Source organism: Lycium barbarum, chromosome 7 (genome assembly GCF_019175385.1).
Source record: "Lycium barbarum isolate Lr01 chromosome 7, ASM1917538v2, whole genome shotgun sequence".
Classification (NCBI taxonomy): domain Eukaryota; kingdom Viridiplantae; phylum Streptophyta; class Magnoliopsida; order Solanales; family Solanaceae; genus Lycium; species Lycium barbarum.
The window spans coordinates 133128643-133154466 of NC_083343.1; the positions used below are offsets into that span (position 1 = coordinate 133128643).

A 25824-nucleotide genomic window follows, 5' to 3' on the forward strand; every position below is an offset into this window, starting at 1 on the left:
TTTCGAGTGTTTAGACTATTATCTACTCCCTCTATCCCAATTCAGGCCTGAAATCTTCAAGTATTTTGAATAAAATTTATATATTTGAAAATTACGTAATAAGTATTATAAGTCGCAATAATTAACATTCAAAATATTTAAAAGATATATGAAAAAATTAAGGTCACAGAAAAACTTGTTTAAATCCCGAAATCTGAAAGGTGCCACATAAATTGGGATGGAGGGAGTAATTGAAAGTTTTGGAAGATCATTTAGGTACCCAATGGATGAGAGGGAAAACATGAAATGTCTTTGGCAAAATATGATGATGGTAGTTGATGATTGTGATTGTGCGGTGAAGGCCGGTGGTAAAGGTACTTCGTAGTAGTGGCAAGTTGTGGAGGTGACTGGTGGGGGTTGTGGCAATGGCTAATGGCGGTGCCAATATATAGAATCGCTATAAATGTTACATTTACAAGAATCTTTAAATGATCATCCAACATAAATCTAGTAAAAAACTAATAAATGCTTGTGAAAGAAAAAAGAAACACTTCCTGGGGCAAACATATAAATAATTTAGATCCAAACTTCCATTAAGTACAAACAAATAGGGCCGAAATCCTAACCTCAACAAGTTAGTATGGGCAATATGGGTCTTTCAATCTAACCATATTCCGTTGTTAGCTAAGTTTGTATTGCTTTTGAAAGTTACAAGTATTGCTCCAACTTCTCATGCAATTTTAGGTTTGCTTCCTCTTTATTTCAGCACATCTCGTTTTAGAACATTCACTCATCATAACATCAGTATGCATCACATCATATCCGGAGGTCTACGTAGAGCAAAACCAAACCATCTCAAGCAACGCAATCTCACATCATCATCCATGCTTGCTACTTGCACCATCTGTTAAATGTGATCATTTCTAATCCTACATCACGTAACACGTCCATCTTACATCGTGTAAATTCAAAACATGTGCACAAAAGAAAAGATACCAAGTACAACTGGCATTCTACCAATATGCAACCCCAATACTGTACTTCCAACGATTGACAAACATTTTATCACAATTTGATCTTTCAGGGAATGTAGATACTCATTACCACTATGAGAACTAGTGCAAGAAGCCAAATACATTTGCCACAACTGTCAAGAATTAGATACAAACTGAAAGCGTACCTTTTCATAAAGCTGCAAGATGTAAATACATCGATCGAAATTCGAACATATGAGATAACAAAGATGGCACTAATTACCTGATTACCATTGATGATAGTTGTTTTTGACTTCATCAGCATTACAACTACAGAAAACCAATCCTGCTGAGTTCATACTAAAAAACAGAATCAATAGCAAAGTAATGGGAAGTACAGCAAAGTTAATATTACCTTAACCAGAAACAAAGATCAGGAGTTAAACAAAGAACCTCAACACAATAAAGAATTTGAATGTGAGCTCCACTGACAAGTATATATTTGTGAGTTGTACCTTATAGTAATACTCCCTCCGGATCAAAAAGATTGTCCACTTAGCTATTTGCACACCCCTTAAGAAATACTAACTCCTCCACAAAATAGGTAATTTGACTAAACTGACCCTAATTAAATAGGTTTTGAAATTTGATCACATAACACTTAATAGGGGCAAATCTGAAAAAATAAGGTCAATTCTTTCTTGATTTGATAAGTGGACACTCTTTTTTTCCCCAAGAAAATAAGTCTAAAGTGGACTCTCTTTTTGATCCGGAAGGAGTATAAGATAAAAAAGACTCTAAACCTGGTAAAAACACATCAGCATAGTGCCAGCAGAAACCAGTAAATGCAGACAATTAGTTGACGGATAAAAGAGAACTAGTCAAGTGGATTTTACCGGTGTAAAGAATAATGTTGAGTTATTGAATAAGCAAAATTTGATAATGTACACTTCGCGAAGAGCATAATACATACAGACTGTGAAATACTGTCATATGACCTAGGGAAATGCTCTTTCACTAGCCACTATATACGTCAAAATAAAAAAAGACTGGGACTTTATCTATAACGGGGAGAGATTTGTGCCCTAGAAATTTCAATATATCCAAATCTTAATATCCTGGATCTACAAAAGGGCCTTCGAGTTCACTGCTTCTGGCTTGTAAATGATGCAGTCCTCTGGTTCACAGTTGCTTCAGAGTAGCAGCTGTGTGGCCAAGGAATAGGCAAAAATTTGTATCCCGACAGGCCAACACAATTCCAGGTAAAGAATATAGACCGAAGCAGCTCAAGCCACTGAGGCAAAATTGAATGGCTTCCCTGTAGAGGTACCATGGCAGTTTATGTCCAGTAGAAGAACTATCTGGGTCTGGACGAGAAACCTGGTCTTTGAGGCACGCCAGACTGATGCGTTCTGTAAGGCCTACTATTACCCGACTGTTTGCCATCTAAAGGAGCTGCGCCAAGAATCCCAGATGATAAGTTCGGTTCAGGAAGGCGTGTACCATTAGTCAAAGTTCTTTGATGTTGGGGCTGAACTTGGGAATGAACATCAGCATCAGCTCTTTTCCTTCGTTTCCATGCTTCAAATTTGGCAGCATCAAAACCTCGGGGTTCAAACCCTGTTGTTGGATGCCCGGAAGCAGAACCATTAAATTGTGACGGTCCTACCCTTCCTTCTACAGGTTGGTCCGGTTTAAGTTTAGAATAAATCTGACGAAGCTTCTCGCCAGACAAATTTGAAAATGTTGATACATAATTCCATAAACGGACTGTCATCCCTGTAGCAAGATTTTAAACGAGCCAGTTAACTGAATGCGTTTAGTAGGAGAGAAATTAAGAGACCAAGCATAGCACCATTTCCACACTCATCTACTGTTTCATAACTAAGAGAAAAGGAACACTGATGCACCCACACGCTCCATGTCAGGTAGAGAGGGGCTCAAGTAGTGGCAGTAATTTATAAACTATTAGCTTCAGCCAAATAATGATAACATAAGAGGCTTACTTTCTTGCTTATGCGGTTCCTTCTCGTATTCGAGAACTATTTGATCAATCCTGCGACCAAGAAGCTGCAAGTAGTTCCGTACTTTGACTACCACCTGGTGTGATAAAAAAATCAGACCCATTGAAGAGAGAGAGAGAGAGAGAGAGAGAGAGAGAGAGAGAGGGAGGGAGGGAGGGAGAGCTGAAGGTAGTAAATTAACCTTGTCCTTTGGGAGATCATCACTAGTAGTCTGCAATCTGTGGAGACGCTTAAGCGTCTTTTCCTCCTCCGCCATCACATCTTCACACCATTCCATCCATTTCACCTCTTTAAACTGCTCATAAACTTCATCATTGTCTGACATTTCACCTTCCTCTTTAACCAACGGTTCAACCTTCTGACCTTTTGCAGCTCTGCCTCTACCCATTTTAACATTTAATCCGGATGAGCTTAGTTTACTTTGCTTACCCTTTCCAAGAGGTGCTGTGGAGCTGTGAAGGCTTTCTTTTTGCTTGTTGGAAGCCTTACGGCCCACTTTTAAATTAGCGTTCTTCCCGCCAACAGCTGCAACTTCCTGGTGGCAAGACTAACATGGGTAAGTTATACAAGTAACTGAAAAGCTAAAGTTCTTAGAATCAACAGACAACAAAAAAAGATTAGTGAACTTCCACATCCTACAGCTGGAAGAAAAATACAACCACAAACACAAAGGACTTTCAAGAAGAGGCAACTGTATGAATTCATTGCACTTGCTGGGAAGCAGGTATCAAAGAAGCAACTAAAGACCTCATGGTTGAACAAGTCCAAGATATTGATACAGTTCACCATTGTAAAGATAGAGATTGTGTCATGACTGATATAAAGCAGCAGCATGAGAACCACAGATGGAGGAGTTCACTATTTATGTCAATCACTCCCCACACAATGAGACCAGAACATACTGATACGACATCACTGTTTTCCTTCTTGAGGCAAGAGAAAGGGAAGCGCAAAGGGAGCAGGTCAATCTTTTTGTGCCCACGGGAAGAATTCATCCTTCGCCTTTGTGCTGTTTAGTACAACTAGAGGAGGTGAATCGAGGGCTTTGGTCTAAGTGGTAAGAGCGAAAAGTGTTGTGTGGAAAGGTCTTAAACTCTGGCGCAAACAACAGCTTGGTATTTATTTGTCTCAGTAGCGAACTACACAATGCTCTCAACAGCAATTGAATGCAGATCAGTGCATGCATACCAAAAAGGAGAAAGGAGAATCATGACATAATAATGAAGAGATGGAACTAACAAGCAATTTTCTTGAATATAGACTCGGGAGTGAGTTTTCTATACCATTTGCAGAAGTTGAGAAGCTCTCTCCTTCAACTGCGGAGCCCGTGGCAAGAAAGTCTCATGATGTTGCAGTTCCACAGGAGCAATCTTCTTCATGAGGCCAAGTCTTTCATCTAACCGTATATTTTCCCAATTGCCAAATCCGTGATAATGAATTCCGAGAAGCAGCCTGGCGTCATCCTCTACCAAATAAAGGAGTTACAGCAACCACAGATAATTTTCCAAGATAGAAAAGGGAACGCAAACGGAAAGAACAAGAGTTGAACAATAAAAAGGGTTTCAACTTACTCTGGTTCCAGCCACAACCTTTAGACCAAGTTGCAGGTTTTAGATTAGCCAAAGCACGGAACTGTGAGACGGGATCCTCATACCGAGAAATACGCTTTGCTAAGAGTTGAAGCTCCTCAACACGGCCCAGTAGTTCATCAGCCTTCACAGGAACACCAAAAAAATCTAAGAGTGGCCCCTGAAGGTGAAAACACAAAATGTCAGCTCAACTGCGTCGTCGCCCAATCCTCAAAAGTACATTATGAACCAATATACAGACCTTTGGGTCAGCAACTTCACCTTTAACTGCTTCTCTACAACCATCAATTAATGAGTCAAAAAGCTCAACTTGAGCTTCAGTTGGCGCCGCTTGAACTGCCCCACCAACCTCTAATGAAATTTTGTCAATTTGGCTATCATTCCCAAACTTCTTGACCTAAAATTAGTGGGAAATAACAGATTAATGATTTTGATATCTACACAACCAAATAATTTGATCAAAGGCTGTGTTACCACGAAGAAAACACATACGGACAGAAAGAAAAGAAAATCACGCAACTGAAGAAACAGAGGAACTGTTCACTCCAACAAATAGATTTTACAAGTTTAACAACAGAGCCAAAATAAACTTAAAAGTACATAATTAATTAACCCTACCTCACGGGAAAAACGTGTGGCATCTCTCTTTGACAAGTTCCCATAAGACCATCCTCTCACTTGAGCGGACGCACCATCAATTGCCGGAAGTGTGCAGCTAAAATCTCCCTTACGACGCTTTGGGAACCTCTCCTGAGCATCAACACCCTTCTTTCTTTTATTAGTTTCCACCAGAGGGCTAGCTTCGGCATAACTCTTTTTATTTCGAGCAGCTCGAGGAGCCAAAGCGTCCTATCAAAGTAAGTACAATAAAATAAATATTCATCAGTGTAGGAACCATTAGAGAAATGCATACAACCCTACTAAAGTACGGATATATACTTCAGCGTGAGAAACAGCTTCTGGCTTTATCCACCGACTCCAAAAAGTTGCATCATCTTCAGCACCACAGAAATTGGCAACCTGCATAAAGAAATTGGAAAACACGGGTTATACAGGAAACAAAGAGGAAAAAAGTGGTTTTGGGGGGGGGGGGGGGGGGGGGGGGGGGGGGGGTTGCAATTGAAGTCTCAAGCATGCCTGACCTCCAATCTGAGAGAAATAAAACTTAACGGGAAGAAAAGGTAAGAAAAGTAGAAAAAGGAAAATCAAAAGAAAAAGATGTGCTACATAAGTCGGAGAAACCAAAAGAGGATAATCATGGGAACAGTAAAAATATCTGACAGAAGGAAAATTGCGACTTGCCTTAAAAGCACTCAGTAACTCATTTCCTTCCTCTGCCTCAGCTCCTCTCTCTTCAACCTTTTCAGCCCGTTCAAGAATTTCATCAATATCCATACTAAGAAGCCTCTTCTTGCTCTCTTCATCATTTTTGTCTTCCTTAAATAGTTCCTCAGCCCCAAACCTCAAAATTGCAGAGAGCTCATTCTGCAATCACAGTAGGCAAACAGTAATATAAAAACTATCTAAAAGAGTAAATACGTTCTAAAAGTATATAATTTTATTTTCATCGTATCATTTGAGTTCCATCTATATCAGAACAAACAAAACTTAACAACAAGTCTATCAGATATTTGTGACTATACCACTAATATCCTTACCTTATCAAAGAGACTTCCTTTCTTGGTTTCTTTCTTCTCTAATTTACCCTCTGCATTCAGTTTCTGAATCACCAGATGGTCAAGAACCTGCAAGGAAAACCCGACCCATAAAACCTTCATGCGACCAATATACAAAATGGAAAAGTTTAGATACTTAACGAGTCACGCCTGATTCCTCAACAACATATTATGTCGCACCAAAAAATAATGGCATTCAAACATTCAAAAGCATCCATATCTTGTCTTACCATCTTCTTCTTAGCACGTTCCAAGATATCTTCCTCCACACTTTTACTTGTAACAAATCTGTAGATGTTGACAACATCTTGTTGCCCTATCCTATGAGCTCTACTCATTGCCTGTTTAGGACAAACAAAGATGATATAGCATAAAGAAGCATGTTAGACAAGGCAATTTTTTCACAAAAATATTTCCATCTTTTGATTTGCTCATAGTAAGCCTTTATGCAACACACTAGATAACAAGTTCGTCCTAACCTGCAAGTCATTTTGGGGATTCCAATCAGAATCAAATATGATAACTGTGTCTGCCGTTGCAAGATTTATACCCAATCCACCAGCTCGCGTCGAGAGAAGAAAACAGAAGTCATCACTACCAGGTGCATTAAAGTGGTCCATAGCCTGCTGGCGTAACTCAGACTTAGTACTACCATCAAGCCGCTGGTATTGGAATCCTTTGATAGACAAGTATTCTGCCAGTATATCCAGCATCCTAACCATCTGCAATCAGAAGATGATTGACAAAACTTACTCAACTAGTTAAACACAGGTGAATATCATCATGACTCAGGGTGAGCCTCAAAACATGCCTTCTATAACAGTTCCTACGGCTAAATTATGCTTCTGCCTAAGAGTAATCACATAAATGTTCTCTCTATATATTTTAGACTAGCTCATAGGGAAAAGGAGTTACCAACCTGAGAAAATATCAACACTCGGTGCTTCGTCTCATGCAATCTGTCCAGCAGCTTGTCAAGTATAACAAGCTTACCACTGCTAAGTATAATTCTTTCCAATTTTGTGCTGCCAAAATAATTTGCATCCCCACCATAACCATGGTCGGCACTTTCAAATAAAAAGGGGTGATTGCAACATTTTTTCAACTCCACCACAATATTTAAAAGTGAAACCTACAAATTTCACAAGGCCAACATTAGCAAAATAATAGTTCTTTATGTCGCATATCAAGAAAATAATCTGTACTGTAGACAGTAGACAATTATTTCAGTATGCGGTTAGATAGGTCACAAAAAAATATTATCGGAACATATAAGTAGAACTCACTGGAAGATCATGCAACTTCTCTTCCTATTTCTGACATATTTGGTCATGAAAATTCATGTTTATGGAGAAACCCCACACTGCCGCTCATTCAAATCAAAAATCACGATCTCTAGTTTGGGAACATTAAATTTGATACACATTGTAATGCTATTCTTTATTCTCCCTTACTAAAGGAAAGAAACAGATTTGGTGTTTGGACACCACATCAACCACTACCCGAAAATAAAAGCTTTCCATTTATCTACACATTGTGCAAGTAAAACCAGGATGATCAATTTTAAACAATGGCAGGCGAAGTAAACAGTTAAACATCTTTAAAGAAATATAAGAGATATTTAGAAAATACAGCAAGGTAAGTGACTATCCATATTAAGGAATTGAAGATTCACAAGGGTCCTTTGACAACCTGATTCCCACGAACACCTTTATTCAAGTCTTGAAAATTCCTTTCCAAGATCCATTTGTAATACCTACCCACATATAACATGGAAAATGATCAAATTAAGAAAACTAGAAGATGCTAACAATTTAAAGGGAAGTATAAATTATGTCAATGGGCAATACTGTTTCTGAAGCGGTGACATCTCAACCCTAAGAATTCGTTCAATCTTTGGAGGAAGTGACTTCTCCACATCTTTTATGACTCTCCTAAGAATGTGAGGCCTCAATTCCTTGTGAAGATTTGCAAGCTACAATACAACATAATATTATCTTAAAAATTGTACGCCCATGCAATGGCCGCAAGACTATAACAAAATTGCATCCACAGAAAAAAGACAACCAGGATAATAATAACATTTCTAAAGATACCTCCAGTTCATTAAACGAACTAAGATTCTTATAATTCTGAACAAATTCATCCTTGCTCTTGAACTTATCAGGATCAAGAAAGTGGAGTAAGGCCCTGCCAAGGTCATGAACAAATAGAGATATTAACCTACTGAAGGCATATATAAAAGCTTTTACAAAATGACGGATAGTTTCTTTCTTTTCGAGGTAAAAAATGGCAATTCTATTTTAACCAGGATGCAGAGGCAAAAACGAATAGGCTAGGAATAAGACACACTCCATGTTACAGGTGATAAAGTTATACAAGAAATGAATGAATGCAGTTCTGTACCAAAATAAACAGAAAGAGACTAGTTAGAAGTTACTCCTAAAAGAAGGAGCGTACAGTTCAATTTTTTTTTTTTTTGATAAGTTAATTAAAAAAAAGAAAGAAAGAAACTGGTGGAGGTTACTGGATAAACGAAAACCATGTAGATTGATTAGCTACTCCTGACAGGGAGGAGAATACAATTTAATATTCAATTTTAAAGCAAACCATCAAAATGCTTATCCAGAGTTTCCTCCCCCGATTTTTTCAACAAGAAAATGCAAGATTGGGCTTCCGTCAAGCAACATAGAGAAGAATGACACTTCGTCATCAAAAAAAAAAAAAATATATATATATATATATTAAAAAGAAGTCAAAAACAAAAGGTTTTGCTGTAGATATGCTTATAAAGAGCGTCTTAATTTATAGGAGCATAGAACCTCAAAGTAAAATCAAATATAGAAATACAACAAAAGAAGAGAAAGCTCCTACCATAGTTCTTCAACGCTGTTCTGCAATGGAGTACCAGTGATAAGCAACTTGTTTTTCGTGCTAAACTCCTAAAAGATACAAAGTAAAACAAAAAAAAGAAAAAGAGAGCAAATATCTGAGTGCTCAGAAATGCCAGAGACATACCATATACATACATGAAAGAAATTCAGCAAGAGAAGTGATCATACCAAAAGTGTTGTATAAAGAGAAGCCTCGCTGTTCTTTAACCTATGCGCTTCATCAACCATAAGGTAGTTCCACCTTATCTTTGAAAGCACTGCCTTGTCCTTCAAAAGTACCTCATAAGTAGTAAGCAGCGCATCAAATTTGATAGTCCTACCAACTTTATTATCATTGTAGAATTCGTATTGTTGACAGACCTGCCCAGATCACAGGCAAATAAAATTCAAGGAAAAAAAGATCAGGACGAGCAACAACAGAAAGTTATATCTATTCAACTAATTAAGAAGTAATTGAGTATAACAAGCACGGTCAGGAGAACATATAAGAACGAAAATTCCCCCACATTGCAGCATATAAAGAGATGAGAAAAATTCAAGAGCATTTCTTTATCAGGTAAACGTATTTTCATTCATAAAATAAGTCAAGAGTATTTACAAATGAGCAAAGTCAAGATATCTGACAATAACTTTTGGAGAGAGACGTGGAACAATCTCAAAGCTAGTAAAGGTTATGCAAAATATACTAAATCACCAGCCTAAGATGACAATTCAAGGACAGCAACTCAATGACTATATTACATGCAGTTCCAACTCTTCCCTCAAAAACCTTTTATTAGAAATGCAATCCTCAAGTGACATCTGAAGCCATTTAGTTTGCTCGCCGGCTTGCTTCCCCTTTTCAACTAAATTTGGTATTTTGCTTCAGAGCATAATAGCAAGAATTATGGTCTAGCAATTCTCACTTCAGTTCATGTAGAAATTAGAATGAAATTTTACGGCCTAAATTTAACAGAACTATAGCATAGCAGCATCCAAGGCAAACACGAGAAGAACTGACCAAACAATACATTCATTAAGCCATGTGTATCAACTAAGATTCTTAGCTAATAGCAACAAAACCAATAATGATCAAATTGGTCGGGTACTATTGGAGTTGCACTATAACTATTAACAAGAGCAGCTATGAAAATTAAACCTATTTTTTAATTAATTCAGGTCTAAAACAACCAATATTCACGGGCACAGCGTTCTCAAATTGGTCCGGCTTGGACCAGTAATTTCTCTGTGTCTGTGTGTTTTTTTTTTTTTTGTGTGTGTGTGTGTGTGTGTGTGTGTGGGGGGGGGGGGGGGGGGGGGGGTTGTGTGCCTAAAGCTCCTCCAGTGCCAACGCCAGTGTTTGCTCAAAAAAAGAATGTACGACAAGTAAATTACATCGAAAAAGAATACACACCCTTCTGTAGTAGGCATAAACATCAAACCCAACAAAAAAGGGCTGCAATGCGCAGACAGCATATCAAGTAAAATAATAATTTACAGACAAGTAAAATAAGGATGAACAGACACTAGTAGTAAAATCACACACATTCCTGGAAAAAGAATACAGAGATCATTTCCCTAGAGTCATTAAGTTAACAACTGAATAGCTAGATAATTACCTAATCAAACAAAATACAGCGTGATCACTGTATAATCCAGACTCACCTCACGACTAGCACGTGCTCCAACATAGATAATAACGTTCATATCAGGCAGCCATTTCCTAAATTCTTTTGCCCAATTGGAGAGAGTTGATAATGGGACAACAACCAGAAATGGTCCATGAATTTGCTGAGCATTCTGCACGGACAATATAACAATCCAGTTTACCAACGACAAAATAACAATACTTTGCAGAGCAAAAAAACATAGAGAACCCAGCACCTGTAGAAAACCGAGCATTGAAACTGACTGAACAGTTTTCCCGAGGCCCATTTCATCAGCTAATATAACATTAGTATCATTCCTCCAACTGTACTGTGAGAAGACATATCAGAAGACAAAACTATTGGGGAAGAAAACACAGTGCAATTACTTTTTTGAAACTGAAACATTGTGCAATTACATATTTAACCATAATGCGGAGCCAACTTCATTACCTGTTAACCATAAAATTTAACCCTTCTAGCTGATAATCCCGAAGTTTTCCACCCTTTAACCATTCAGGCTGCTCTTCAAGCTTCCTCAAACTTCCTAATAATGTATCAGTTTTAAATTGACAATGACAGGAACATTCAACAGATAAGAAGGAACAGAAGTAACAATACTATAGAAAAGACAGATGAGGTAATACAGAAAGAGAAATAGAAGTAAGGAATGACGAGTTGAGATTGGATAGGGCAAATGTTAATCACAGAATAAGAGGACGAGGTTAGATGGAAAAGGATAAGAAGTTGAAACCTCTGCTCTTTTTGCGCTGGAAATCCACTGATTTCCCTTGTAACATAATGGCAGCCTCACGAGCCTGCAATTTGCATAACATTACAAACATTGAAGAAGAAGATAATCTCACCATGACCAAAAACGAACTAGATCAAATACTTTTAAAAAGATAACAAAGGAACTATGAAAATAAATGACTATGAAAAAGGGCCAATATAACAAGAAACCGCTAAATTGACTTGTCTAGAAAAGGAAAATGAATATGACCTGCAGCTTTTAGTAAATTATAATAAAATGTGACGGAAGAACAATAGTGTTGCAAGTACCTTACTATCCGGTTAGGATGCAAAAGAAATTCTATTCCTATACCACAATCTTGATCACGTTAATTTAACAAGATCCCGATATCAGTTCTCAGGAGGTAAAGATTCGGATTCAAATGTAGTTTAGTAAACAAACCTTCTTGACCTTAAAACATAAAGAAAATAGACCTTTTTCCAAACCCAACCCCCAAAGCTCAGCTCATCAGGTGAGAATTGCCCAAAACCATGAGGAGACAATGGTCCATTCCCTCAATCGATGCGGCACAGTCAATACTTCCCTTGCCCCTTGCACACTCATGGCTGGACATCTCAGTTGGACAGTATGACATGGGACCCAACAATGGGTAACCAAAAATAGGGATGGGTTTGACTCAAATACCAACAACAACAACATACCCAGTGAATCCCACAACGCGGGGTCTGGGGAGGGTTTGACTCAAATACCGTGATAAGAAAATGGGCCTCGGCCCAATCCAAAGAGACTACAACTTCAACTTATGTGGAATGCTTTATCACACATACCCCCTCTGTAGCCCCCAAGACTGGATATCTAGAGCATGGATAAGATAGCATGGAGACACAAAAAGAAGAATGGGAATGTCTCTGATGCCATGAACAGAAATGGACGGTCTAACTCAACTCAAAGGTTAGCTCATGAAGTAAGAATTTCCCAAGACTTTATAAGGAGACAACGGCCCATTCACTTAACCAATATGGGATGGTCTAACAAAGACAATCTTACTGGTCACTTATCAGAATATAGAAGTATTGTACATGTTATCAGGAGAACACCCAACTATCCTATGTGATCTTCTCTATCAATAAAATTGGTGGCATGCTGATTTCATTCATCAGTTAATATAAAGCAGCAATTAATGTGTGCTCAAGTTTCTCAAACACTTCTCCAGAAACAATAGGTATCCAAATATGTTCACTCATTAGTTCCACACTAAAAACTCAATATATATGATCATATTTATTAATAATATCTACACATACACCATTACTTAAGGAAATGAAGGAATTAATTGGTAATGCTGCAGAATAGGAGGTGGATCAAAGAGTGATATGACATAACCATAATGTGTATGCTACCAAATTGCTACCTTGTACTCATCGATGGCATCTTGACCAAAAGCAATAGCAACGTCCTTCTCCCTGAGATAACATGAACCACTAAGCATTCAAGTCTAATTACACTTTATACAGCTAAACTACAACAAAATTTGTTCTGCAGATAAAACAGACCACAAAAAACATTGCCTTTAAACAAATCGACATGCAGGGTAAAAAGAACAAATAGAATGACAACAATCTGCATACCAAGTTGCTTCAGCATAAGATAGCCCTTTCCATTTAACTAAATACTCTGGTACCACGTTACCATAACCATCTTTGCTGATTCTGTCTGCAATAACTCTCTCAACCTAAGGATGCATCGACCAAAACGAGCATTAAGAGCTGTGTGAACTGTGCATTGAGGTGACAGAGGTCTAAAAACAACAAACCTGACTGTTCTGTTTGATGATATCCAAGTCCATTTCTTTGCTCACATCATTTACCTCGATCTAATGGACAACAGAAAAAGGGGCCATAAGAGAGGATGCTGTAAATAATTTGTAAAAAAAAATCCTGTAGCTGCCCCCCCCCCCCCCCCCCCCCAAACACACACACAAAAAAAAAAAAAAAACCCCACAATGTTTCATGTATGAATTTTATCATTTCCATGAGAATCAGATATTTTCATATCCACTTAAATCTCTTTAACGCAAACCAAACCTCTGTGTGTGTGTGTGTTTGGGTTTTGGAGGGGGGTTAGAAGAAACACCTATCAGATAAATCAGTGACTACTCCTTCTCATTTATCAGAAATTTCAAATGTTCTGACAAAGTCAGCTTCTCATTTCATATTAGCTAAAAGGCCAAGAACCATGCAAAAGTCATTCACAAATCAAATCTGAATATAACTCCATTCTATAACTATCAAACTTGGTTTAAAAATATTTACACTAAGCACACGCGAGACACTAAAATAGCCCGTGCAGGTCAAGTCCTTTCTAACTATGAAGTATATATATCTTAAAAGATTCTCGAGAAATAGTGTATAAAATTCTCACACACCTCCTCGCGGGATACAGTCTTCCGATACTTCACATCCTCCATGACCCTTTTGGTATAATTCAAGACCTTCTTAAACCCACTAAGCTGCACGAGCATGGAAAAAATCAAGATAAAACTGAATTTCATCACTTCAATATGATGCTATCAAAACAGAATATGTAGCCAAACATACGAACTTGCAACAACATGAATTTGTTACTTCAATGCAGATCTGAAAAGGCTTACATTTTGTAGCTCAACAATTGACTTCCATTGACAATGCAAATGAGACTGGCCTTTCCATTTTATTAAGAACTCCATCTCATTCCAATCTGGTTCAGAGTCATACAAATGACTCAACAACATCGGATCAGCTGATTTGTTATTCATTCTAGCTTCTTCAGCCATGCCCTTTGGCTGATGCCACAGAACTTTCTCAATTGAGTCACCATCTTCCTCTTCAATTTCTTCCTGTTGCAAGAAATAATTATTAAACACTACCGATCAGGACTAGAAAAGATAACAAGGACATGAAAAAAGTCACTGATGTGACATAATAAGCAAACATATTTAAAGCCAGATTCACAAAGCACAAGCACTTTCTCCAGGAAAATTTGTTTTTGATGAAAGGTAAAGAAGCAATTTCACCAGGCACATGCAGTTTGTATGAAGGGAAAACGGCACATGCATTGTCCAGTGAAAACGGTCATCGACATGGATGGCACATGAAATAACGGGAAGAAGGTAAAGAAATTAAGATTCAAGCTATAAAATACATCCACCAGAAGTTCAAACAACAGATATTGCAGAAAAACGTAATATGCGTGGAACACATGTAGCACCTTTTGGCTCTTCTTTTGCTTGCTCTCATCAACTTCTTCACTTTCTTCACTCTCCGCGTATGAAACTTTCCGAGCAGACCGACGACTCGAAGTTCGGACTTCAGTATTCCTGCCAGATACACTAGCAGCAGTAGATCTACCACCATTTTTCAGGCGGAGATTTGCAACTCTCCTAGGTTTATTTCCAAAATCCTCATCGCTTTCATTTTCAGAATCATGTTCTGATGATTCTTCCTCTTCATATGTTCTACCCCTTTTCCGTCGAGCAGATGTAGCAAGAGACCTAACTTCTCTGGTAGATTTTACACTATGCGTGGCCCTATTCTTTTGCTTGCCTTGAGGTTTTCTGTAATATTCTTCATCTTCATCGGAGATGCCCATCTCATCATCATCACTGTTGACCTCGTCAGACTCTCCACCTTCCCAGTCGTCATCCTTGTCCTGCGACAGTAAAAGCAAATGATCAGGTCACTTGAGGAATACAATTATATTTAGAATTGTTTCACAGAAAAATTACCCAAAAAAAAAAGGAAAAAGGGAACAAAATCACCACGTCACTTGACTCTAAACTTACTGCAATGACAAGAAACTGAACAAATGAAAAGGAGAACGATTTACCAGCTAAGCTTACAGAACAATATAATATTATTTAATAAGTTGCTTAGAGAACAACAATCCCAATATACAGTTCATTCCACAGCATATAAAGAACCGAGATTGTTGCAATTTCTAGCACATCCTTAAGGTACCTTTGTTTAATATAATTAACACTAACCACAAAAAAAAAAAAAAAAAAAAAAAAAAAAAAAAAAACTAAAAGCTTTTCAATATCTTGGCCAAGAGTTAAACAGGAATGTTTAGGAGAAACACAAGATATTTTTGATGTTCTAGACAATTTGTAAAAGAAACATAGCTAGAATGATCCGACTTTTGTAATTGTCTACTTGGGGACTATACAGTTTGGTATAGTATACCTGTTAATATATAGAAATGTTACCATTGTCCAAAAAAAAAAAATCTTGGTCAAGAGTTTACTTAAATGGAAGTGGTTACTAGGTAATTCGTTTTAACAAGTATGGATTTTATTGAAGTGGTTAGCAAGATTTTCAAATACTTTTTTTTGTTTTTTGGTTGGTATTATTACAATCCAAGGATTATTAAACATTTATCCAACTTGAGAACCTACGGAGACCAAATGCTAAAGACTTCCCTCAAAATATCATCCAAGATATAATTTAAAAAATGGTATTTAGTCTTTTACTGATCACAGACACTGTAGGACTAAAGGAGCTAGTCCAGCCATCCATTGTTTCAACAAACTTCAGATTTGAAGAATGGAATGTAATTCGTTTTAACAAGTATGGATTTTATTCAAGTGGTTAGCAAGATTTTCAAATACTACTTTTTTTTTTGGTTACCAACCAAAAAACTATTATTACAATCCAAGGATTATTAAACATTTATCCAACTTGAGAACCTACGGAGACCAAATGCTAAAGACTTCCCTCAAAATGTCATCCAAGATATAATTTAAAAAATAGTATTTAGTCTTTTACTGATCACACACTCTGTAGAGCGTAAAGGAGCTAGCCCAGCCATCCATTGTTCAACAAACTTCAGATTTGAAGAACGGGACAATTTAAGTTACATGGCGGAACAACATATATCTACTTTCTCCTTTCTGTTTTATTTTTTCTTCATAATTCAACTTCACCCCCTTCCAAAAGAAAAATTGAGTGTGTAGCATAGGTCTAATCAGTGCATGAACCTTATTACCTACAAATTGAACACAGGTAGGGTCTTCATAGATCATGATACAGCATGATTAATTAGTTGCTAGTGGTTCCCTAGATGGGCAAAAAGTTGGTTCTGAAATCAAAGAACCTAGTTAACCCCAAGCTGATGTAAGACGAGCATGGGAGTCCAACCTGATGCAAACGTTATGTTCTTCAATTGCTCTTTCTAGAGTTGACTTTATAGTACTTTAAGAACAAAATATAGGAACCCGTTGGGCTTGTAAAGATATGACAATTGGACCGAGCTCAACCCCAAAAGCTAGCTCATGAGAAAAAGATTGCCCAAACCCATATAAGCAGCCCACCAGTCCATTCCCCAACCAATGTGGGACTCTGACCTACTCTAACAGCTCGCTTCATGCCCAGGCCCAACTAGAACGTGGACCGAGAGCCAAAACAGGGATGGACCTGGCTCTTATGACATGTAAAGATATGGAAGTTCAGCCTAACTCAACCCCAAGAGCTAGCTCATGAGAGGAGAATTCTCCAAGTCCATATAAGCAGACCACCACCAGTCCATTTCCCAACCAATGTGGGACTCTGACCCACTCCAACAAGCTAGGGGTAATGATTTGGAACACAAACGAGGCATGGAATACATAAATTTAAAATCAAATAAGCAAGAAAAGATACACAAAGGACCGCAGAAAGAACCCACATCAAGATTCTTCAAAAATATTATTGGTGGTTTTAATACAGCCAACATAAGTGACAATATTGGTACATATAACTCCTACTCTGCAAAGAATGGGAAGAAAGTCCTGCTTACCATTTCCGCAACTTTTCCAAGAACAAGAACCAGATACCAGGATTTTTAATCAATCCAAATTTACCTAAAATACCACAATCAACTCGCTATCTTGACTTCTCAAATGATACTAACAAACTTACACCAAATATAAATATGCAGGATTCAATGATCAAGTGGATGAAAGTAATAATAACTAGAAAATTTAGCATCCAAGGGTGTGGCCCAATAGTCAATGAAGGGGATGAAACTATGGGAAGAATGTTAGGTTTTGTTTCAATCTGCCTAACAACCTTGGTGGGCGGGTCACCGGTACTTGTGGTGGTGAGAGGCAGCAGGTACCCGGTGGAGTAGTCGAGGTGTGCTAGATAGACTCAGACACAACTGGTTATTCAAAAAAAGCCAAATACATAAATAGCCCATTACAGATGACATGACTTGCCAGTTCGACACCTTAAATTTGCCAATGACCAAGTAGGCACTTCTACTTGACACATGTGCGTCACGGGACATAGGATGTGACAGACCTATGCATGAGATGCAGTCACAAATTACGTGTCAAATAGACAAATCAGCAAATGACACATATATTCCTTGTTTAAAGAATAATTTTAACTTAGTTTGTAATTTAAAAAGAAAAAAGAAAAAACCTCTCCCCTCATCTTCTCCTTCTAAATAGGGAAAAAAACTTTCCCCTCCCCCCTCTTCTTCTCTTCCCAATTGGAAAAAAACCTCCCTGCATCTTTAGAACTTCTGCTTTCTGCAGGCATTTTTCCATTGCGAATATAATTACATGTGGCTTCTCTGTTCTATCACTGTTTCCAGCTTCCTTCTTTGACCATAAAGTTCTTAACCCAATGACCTTTTACGTGCTCCTTCATGATTTGTTAGGTCCGTAGTCTCTTCTATGGTGATTGATGGGTCAGGTAATGGAGCTTCTTTTTTCCTATGTTTATGTGAATTATGTATTACGTCTGGAAGAAAAGATGGCATGTGGATTCCATTGATGAAAAATCACCGGAAATGATTCGCCAGAATATCCATATTTTCCAGTGAGAAATAGCAGGCCAGAATATTTCTTGTTTCCAGCATTTTTTTTTTTTTTTGATGAAGTAATTGATTTTATTCAAGGCATCAGAAGATGCAAAGTAGTTACAAAAGATTGAGCACAAGAATGTCAGCTCTAGTACATAACTAAAGAGCAAACAAGGTGGCAGTGGATGGAGTTTGATGGTGTTTGTGAATTGTGAGTCTGTTGAGTGTTGTCGTATATGTAAAATGGTGCAGAGATCATGAAGGAAGGAAGTTGTCAGACATGGAAGCGAGAGAGAAAAGAGAAGTGTTTGGGGCTTTAACAAATGACTCACGCACTCTTATATTAAGTAAAAACACACACATGCCATGGCAGTCACAGGTATTCACAAAATACACTATAGCAGAACAGAGGGTCTAACTGGTCACAAGGCTAGATAAGGTACTTAATTGACAGTTCATGCAAACTCTAAGGGGTTAATATGTATTTGGCCTAAAAAAGTTGATAACTTACTAAATTTAACATTAAGGCAGCTAACGATTCTGATCTTATTTTTCTCAAGTACAGTTAAGGTCATACAAGCATAAATGATTATCGGAAAAAGTACAAGATAAAACATGAGATAGTATTTTCTGCTCTTTTTGAGTCAAAAAGACCTGCGATAACATACGAGCTCGCCCTGTCATAAGAACCAGCTTATCATAGCACCTTTAGGTGACATTAATAAATTACTATTGTTGTATTTTCTTTTTATTGAGTCCAAATCTCAAGTTAACACCTTCACAGAGGGCTCTAATGTTTATAAACATCGGATTAAACAGAAGGATAAACCTTAACTTTCGCAAATTTTCGTATGAAAAGACAAAACCTAGGGAATTACAGCATGGAAAACAACCATCAGAGTCAGGTGTGCTGAATTAAAATGCTTTTCTTTAACTCTCCTAATTAATCATTCGGCATGATGCGATTTAATCCTAACATATTTGTGTATGTGCAATACTATCGCTGCAATAATCTAGTTGTCATGGCAACTGACAAGGACCTTGTTAGTACAAATTTTGCTGCCTACCATGTAACTTAATTTTCATCTAAAACCATCTCGAATCTTTATACCATGTAACTTAATTTTCATCTAAAACCATCTCGAATCTTTAGTACCTCAATCTCCATTTTCATGCAACATAAAGAGTACAAAATCCATATTTAAACCACATATTACTCATTGTCAATTATCATTAAATTTCATCCCAGTATATCAAATACATTATTATGACAATCTGCAGGGATTTTCAAGTATTATATTTTGGAATAGGTTGCGACATGAATGATAGAGACCAAAACTTCCTACTGCAAATAATCTAAAGGTGGACATGCTAAAAGGTATGTCAAATGCTAGGCGGGCAAATACTATAGAAAAAGCACAACATTAATCGCATAGCATGAAGTACCAGTAACAAGGCCAAACAAGCCGAATACAATATGATCAACACTATGCATAAGAGCACACCTTAATGCCCTTTCCACGACCTGTGCTACCATAATCAGGATCATCGGGATCGTCTTCTGCAAGAAGCAAGAAAAGACTTAATAAAAAGGTTACAGTGAAAGACAACTATGAATCCCATCACAAATTTATTCTAACAACTTCTTCTTGACCATTAGCAAGAAAAGAGAAGAGGTTGATGGAGTAATCTATTAAATGGGTGGTTATTTAGTTTTAATCTACTCCCCTACTTTATATTCCCCCAGTCCTCTAATTTTTCACTTTTTTCCACATACACATTAACAATTCATTACAGTAACTTCTAACAAAATGTCAATTTTCCACAAGCATGTGTGCTCCGCGAGTCCCAACACATAAAGAGGAAAGAATTGAAAATCACGATGTCCATTACATTATATCTAGAAAATTCAATGTTTTAAAAAAATAGAATTTACCATCTTCGCTGTCATCATCCTCATAATCAGCATAATCGTCATCATACTGATCTTTCGAAGCTTTTGACTTCCTACCTGCATACTTGCTAGCAACAACAGGCCTTGACTGCGGCTTTGAACTATACCTGCTTGAAGGGTTAGCAGCTCTGTAATGTAACGAGTCACTCTGATCATCACCGTCTTGTTCATAATATTCATCAGATAACATCTCATCCACGGGGACATTTCGACTCTTCCCCATTTCCTTCCGCCTTCCTTCATCTTCCGACTCTAACTGATCTTCCCTACCATCAGATACCTCATCAAATTCTTCCTCATTCTTATACTCTGATCCACTCTTCGACTCCTCTCCAGAGCCAGACCTACCTGAGGGGCCCATCGGTTGACAATCCTTCCAAAACTCAGAACCCCATTTCCCAGCCAAATTAACTCTTCTTCCAGGCGGCACCTGATCCTCCGCTGCTGTTTCCACTTCTACACCAACTTCATCTTGTAGCTGACCATTATCATCATTATCACTCAAACTACCTTCCAATTCCTCATTTCCTACATCCTGATGTATTCCCTGCATTCTCTGTTCCCCCTGGCTTTTGTCATCCAATGTAACCGTTTCATTCGAATAGTTCCTATAAAAAGCCATACCGTTTCTTCACATTAAAACTTCAGTGGCTCCTTATTTTCCCAAAAAGGTAATTGCTTTGAAATGTATTAATGCCAGTTCTCTTCCCTCCAAAAAAAAAACTCTGAAGCAGAAGGAAAAGAAATAATCAATAAGCACAGCATTTCTCAACAAATGAAGTAAAATCGCTAACAGAATGTACTAAAACAACTAAAGTTCATTTCAATAATAGCACAAACAATTTTAATAATATCTGAAATTGCTCTGTGTAATGCAACAATCACACCCATTGAACCATGTTCAGTGAATTTAAATTCAGATACCCAATTGCTTAAAATCAGCAAACATATGATCAGATATCCAATGTAACTGTTTCATTCGAATAATTCATATAAAAAGCCATACCGTTTCTCTTCACATTAAAATTTCAGTTGCTCTTATTTTCACAAAAAGGTAATTTCTTTGAAATGTATTAATGCCAGTTCTCTTCCCTCCAAAAACCTCTGAAGCAGAAGGAATATTCAGAAAATGATCAATACTCAGAGCATTTCTCGACAAAAATGAAGTAAAATTGCTAACAAAACGCACTAAACCAAACTAAAGTTAATAATATTTAAAATTTCTCTGTTCTGAAATTTCAAATTTATCTCCACATTGCTTAACATGATCCAAAAAATCATAAAAATCAATAAAAACACACCACACAGTGTCTTACACTAATAACAATGGATCGATATACCAAACAAAATCAATACAAAAACATCACTAATTCCATTTTCCTAACCCTAAAAACTAAATCTAAAACCTCGAAACCCTAATTCCACACCAATCCATCAACCAAAAAAAATACTACACAAAAAACAAATACTGCAAATTAATTTCAAAACACAACACTCAGTATTAAAGCAATAAAAAACACAATTAAAACGACATTGTTAAGTAATCAGAAACGCTCACCGGACACTTAATTTATCGGCGAACAATTAACTCGCCAGCGACAGTAAAAAAAGGTTGAAGGTAATACGTCTAGTGAAAGGTTTGTTAATTGAATTTTTCCCAAAAAGGTAATTTCTTTGAAATGTATTCCCTCCAAAAACCTCTAAAGCAAAAGGAAAATTCAAAACTAATCAATAAGCAAAGCATTTCTCAACAAAAATTAAGTAAAATAGCTAAAAAAACACTAAAAACAAACTAAACTTCATTTCAATAACAACACAAACTATTTCAATAATATTTGAAATTGCTCTGTATTAATTCAAATTCATCTCCCAATTGCTTATAATTAGCAAAAATATGATGCAAAAAACCATAAAACTCAATAAAAAACACAACACACAGTATCTCACACTAAAAACAATGGATCAGTTACTACTCACTGAATACCAAACAAAATCAATACAAAAACAAATACTACAAAAAAAAAAAAAAAAAAAAACTCATACCACAAATTATTTTCACAGAACACACAAAATTCAGTAATAAAACAATAATAAAAGCACAATTTATAAACGACGTCGTTGTGAAGTAATCGGAAAAGCTCACTGGAAACTTACTTTGTCGGTGACCGAACAGAAAAATTTCAGTTGCTCTTTTTTTTTTCCCCCTCCCAAAAAGGTAATTTCTTTGAAATGTATTTCCCTCCAAAAACCTCTAAAGCAAAAGGAAAATTCAAAAACCTCAATAAACAGAGCATTTCTCAACAAAAATGAAGTAAAATAGCTAACAAAACACACTAAAAACAAACTAAACTTCATTTCAATAAAAGCACAAACAATTTCGATAACATTTGAAATTGCTCTTTGTATCTGAAATTTCAAATTCAGATACCCAATTAACTTAGAATCAGCAAAAATATGATCCAAAAAACCATAAAACTCAATAAAAAACACAAAACACAGTATCCACCTGTAAACAATGCATCGGTTACTACTCACTGAAGACCAAACAAAATCAATACAAAAACTTCACTAATTCCATTCCCCTAACCCTAAAACAACCCCAAAAAAAACTAAATCTATGACCTCAAAGCCCTAATTTCACACCAATCCATCAACACAAAACAATACTCCACAAAAACAGATACTCATACCACCAATTAATTTCAAGAACATAAAACTCAGTATAAAGCGACCCAATAAAACACAATACATACGATGTCGTTCGGAAAAAGGTGAAGTAAAATTTCATTTGCTCTTTATTTTCCCCAAAAGGTACTTCCTCTGTCCCAAAAAGATTGTCTTAGTTTGACTTGACACAAAGTTTAAGAAATAAAGGAAGACTTTTGAAATGTGTGGTCCAAAACAAGCCTTAGATATTTGTGTGGTTGTAAATCATCTCATAAAGTTAAATTGTTTCTAAATATAGAAATATGCCAATCTTTTTAGGACAACCTAATAAGGAAAGTGAAACAATCTTTTTGGGACGGAGGGAGTAATTGCTAATTTCATTTGCTCTTTATTTTCCCACAAAGGTAATTGCTTTGAAATGGATTTCCCTCCAAAAACCTCCAAAGCAAAAGGAAAATTCAAAAACTAATCAATAAACAGAGCATTTCTCAACAAAAATGAAGTAAAATTGCTAACAAAACAAACTAAACTTCATTTCAATAACAACACAAACTATTTCAATAATATTTGAAATTGCTCTGTATGAATGCAACAATTACTACCATTGAACCATGTTCTCCGAATTCAAATTCAGATACCCAATTGCTTAAAATCAGTATCATTTGAATAATTCCTATAAAAAGCTATACATGTTTCTTCACATTAGAATTTCAATTGCTCTTATTTTCCCAAAAAAGGGTAATTCCTTTTAAATGTAATTAATACCATTTTTCTTCCCTCCAAAAAATTCAAAAACTAATCAATAAACACAACATTTCTCAACAAAAATTAAGGGCCCGTTTGGCCATAAGAATTTTTCACTTTTTTCCGGAATCAGCGTTTGGCCATGAAAATTCCAAATACAACTTGAAGTTGTATTCCGGAATTTGAAAAACAAGAAAAACTTGTTTTCACTTTTTTCACAGCCAAAACAACTGCATTTCAACAAAAAATGCAATTTCAAAAACTACTGCCAAACACAACTCCAACTCCAACTCCAAAATTCCAAAAAAAGTGATTTCTTTTTTTTTTTTTTTTGGTTTCTATGGCCAAACGCCTACTAAGTAAAATAGCTAACAAAACACACTAAGAACAAACTAAACTTCATTTCAATAACAGCATAAACTATTTCAACAATATTTAAAGCCTAATTGCTTAAAATCAACACAAATATGATCCAAAAAACCATAAAACTCAATAAAAAACACAAAACACAGTATCTTATACTAAAAACAATGGATCGGTTACTACTCACTTAATACAAAACAAAATCAATACAAAAAAAAACACTAATTTCATTTTCCTAACCCTAAAAACTAAATCTAAAACCTCAAAACCCTAATTCCACACCAATCTATCAACACAAAACAAACACTACACAAAAAAAAAAAACAAATACTAATAACACAAATTAATGTCAAAATATAAAAACAATTAAAAAATAAACACACACAATTTATATAAAACGACGTCGTTATGAAGTAATCGGAAAACACTTACCGGAAACTTACTTTATCGGTTACCGATTAACCTACAGTTTGAAGGTTAAATACGACAACGTATAAGTTAATGTTTTGTTAATGAAATTTAAAAAAAGCGATTAATTGATAATTAGAGAGTAATTTAAAGGATTTAAAAATTGATTAAAATCGGGATGATGAAGATGAATCGGGATTTACCGGTGTGGTTTTTTTTTTTTTTAGAGAGAGAAAGAGAGAGATGTGGGTATTGTAGAGAGAGAAACAGATGAGAAGAAAAAAAGGCAATGTGGAAAAATATGAGAGTAAAAAAAATATTTCTTTTTTCCTTTTATCTTTGTTATCTGTAGTATATTATATATATAGCCGTTTATATAGTGTGTATTTAATTATAAATTAAGGTACAAGCATTTAAGCATATAGTGCAATACCTTTTCCAATAATAGATATGTTGAGTTTAGATTACTGGCGACTCGACTATTTGACTGAGAACATATTAAGTAGGCTTTTGGCCATGAAAACCAATTTTTTTTTTTTTAACTTTCTTTGGAATTTGAAAGTTGAAGTCGAAGATGGAATTGTGTGTTTTTGTTAATGTATCGTAAATGAAAACAGGGTTTTATGTGCTTTTTGAATTCCGGTTGTATTTGAAATTTTCATGAACAAACGCTGATTTTCAAATAAAGTAAGAAAAAAAAAAGGTGAAAAATTCTCATAGCCAGATGGGTCCTTAACTCTCGTCTCTCACGTGTGTGATAGAATCATCACCTACCCATACAAGGTACAAGCATTTAAGCATATAGTGTAATACATTTCCTTATAACAGATGTGTTCGGACTAGATTACTCGCATCTTGATTATTTGGCGGAAAACATATTAAGTCTCGTCTCGCACGCGTGAAAAAGAATTATTTACCTACTCATATAAGGTACAAGCATTTGAGCATATAGTGCAATACATTTTCGTAAAACGGTTGTGTTCGAAAATATTATGCACATCTCGACTATTTGATTGAAAAGATATTAACTAATCTTGTCTCTCACGTGTGGGACAGAATTGTTAACCTACTAGTATAAGGTACAATCATTTAAGCATATAGTGCAATATCTCTTTACTATAACAGATGTGTTCGAACTAGATTGCTCAGATCTCGACTATTTAACTGAGAAAATATTAACTCTCATCTCTCACGTGCGAGGGAGGATTGTTACCTACCCATGTTAGGTACAATCGTTTAAGCATATAGTGCAATGTTTTTTCCTGTAATGATTGTATTCACTCACATCTCGATAATTTGACCGAAAAGATATTACTTCCCGCCTATCACGTGTGAAAAGAGAATTGCT

At 36.3% G+C, this 25824-nt stretch overlaps 1 protein-coding gene across 3 annotated transcripts; it reads right to left on the bottom strand.

Annotated features, from left to right (window-relative positions):
• Positions 1–1854: 1854 nt before the first annotated feature.
• LOC132604575 (protein CHROMATIN REMODELING 5) lies at positions 1855–24794 on the bottom strand. 3 transcript variants are annotated; one of them, XM_060318135.1, is made up of 31 exons: positions 24680–24786; positions 20277–21019; positions 19846–19901; positions 14762–15202; positions 14166–14390; positions 13941–14024; positions 13329–13388; positions 13144–13247; positions 12927–12978; positions 11516–11579; positions 11215–11308; positions 11000–11087; positions 10781–10915; positions 9305–9496; positions 9117–9184; positions 8339–8432; positions 8093–8217; positions 7935–7998; positions 7162–7374; positions 6722–6964; positions 6473–6583; positions 6225–6311; positions 5869–6051; positions 5506–5586; positions 5185–5415; positions 4808–4963; positions 4549–4726; positions 4261–4442; positions 3159–3512; positions 2960–3053; positions 1855–2732 (listed from the first exon to the last, which is right to left on the bottom strand). In XM_060318135.1, the coding sequence occupies exons 2-31, from the start codon at positions 20914–20916 to the stop codon at positions 2311–2313; spliced, it is 5121 nt and encodes a 1706-aa protein (XP_060174118.1). In that variant the 5' UTR covers positions 20917–21019; positions 24680–24786; the 3' UTR covers positions 1855–2310. The 3 variants fall into 3 exon arrangements, with proteins under 3 accessions (XP_060174118.1, XP_060174116.1, XP_060174119.1); XM_060318133.1 differs by having other exon boundaries at positions 24501–24786; XM_060318136.1 differs by lacking the exons at positions 1855–2732; positions 2960–3053; positions 3159–3512; positions 4261–4442 and having other exon boundaries at positions 4550–4726; positions 4828–4963; positions 24501–24794.
• Between the last annotated feature and the right edge of the window lie 1030 nt (positions 24795–25824).

Coding starts and splice junctions, on each gene's coding strand:
- LOC132604575 (XM_060318135.1), bottom strand. CDS start 20,916: ATGGCTTTTTATAGGAACTATTCGAATGAAACGGTTACATTGGATGAC. Junction 12,979..13,143: donor TCTTATGCTGAAGCAACTTG/GTATGCAGATTG, acceptor ATGTTATCTCAG/GGAGAAGGACGTTGCTATTG. Junction 7,375..7,934: donor AAGGTGTTCGTGGGAATCAG/GTTGTCAAAGGA, acceptor TGAAATTTGTAG/GTTTCACTTTTAAATATTGT.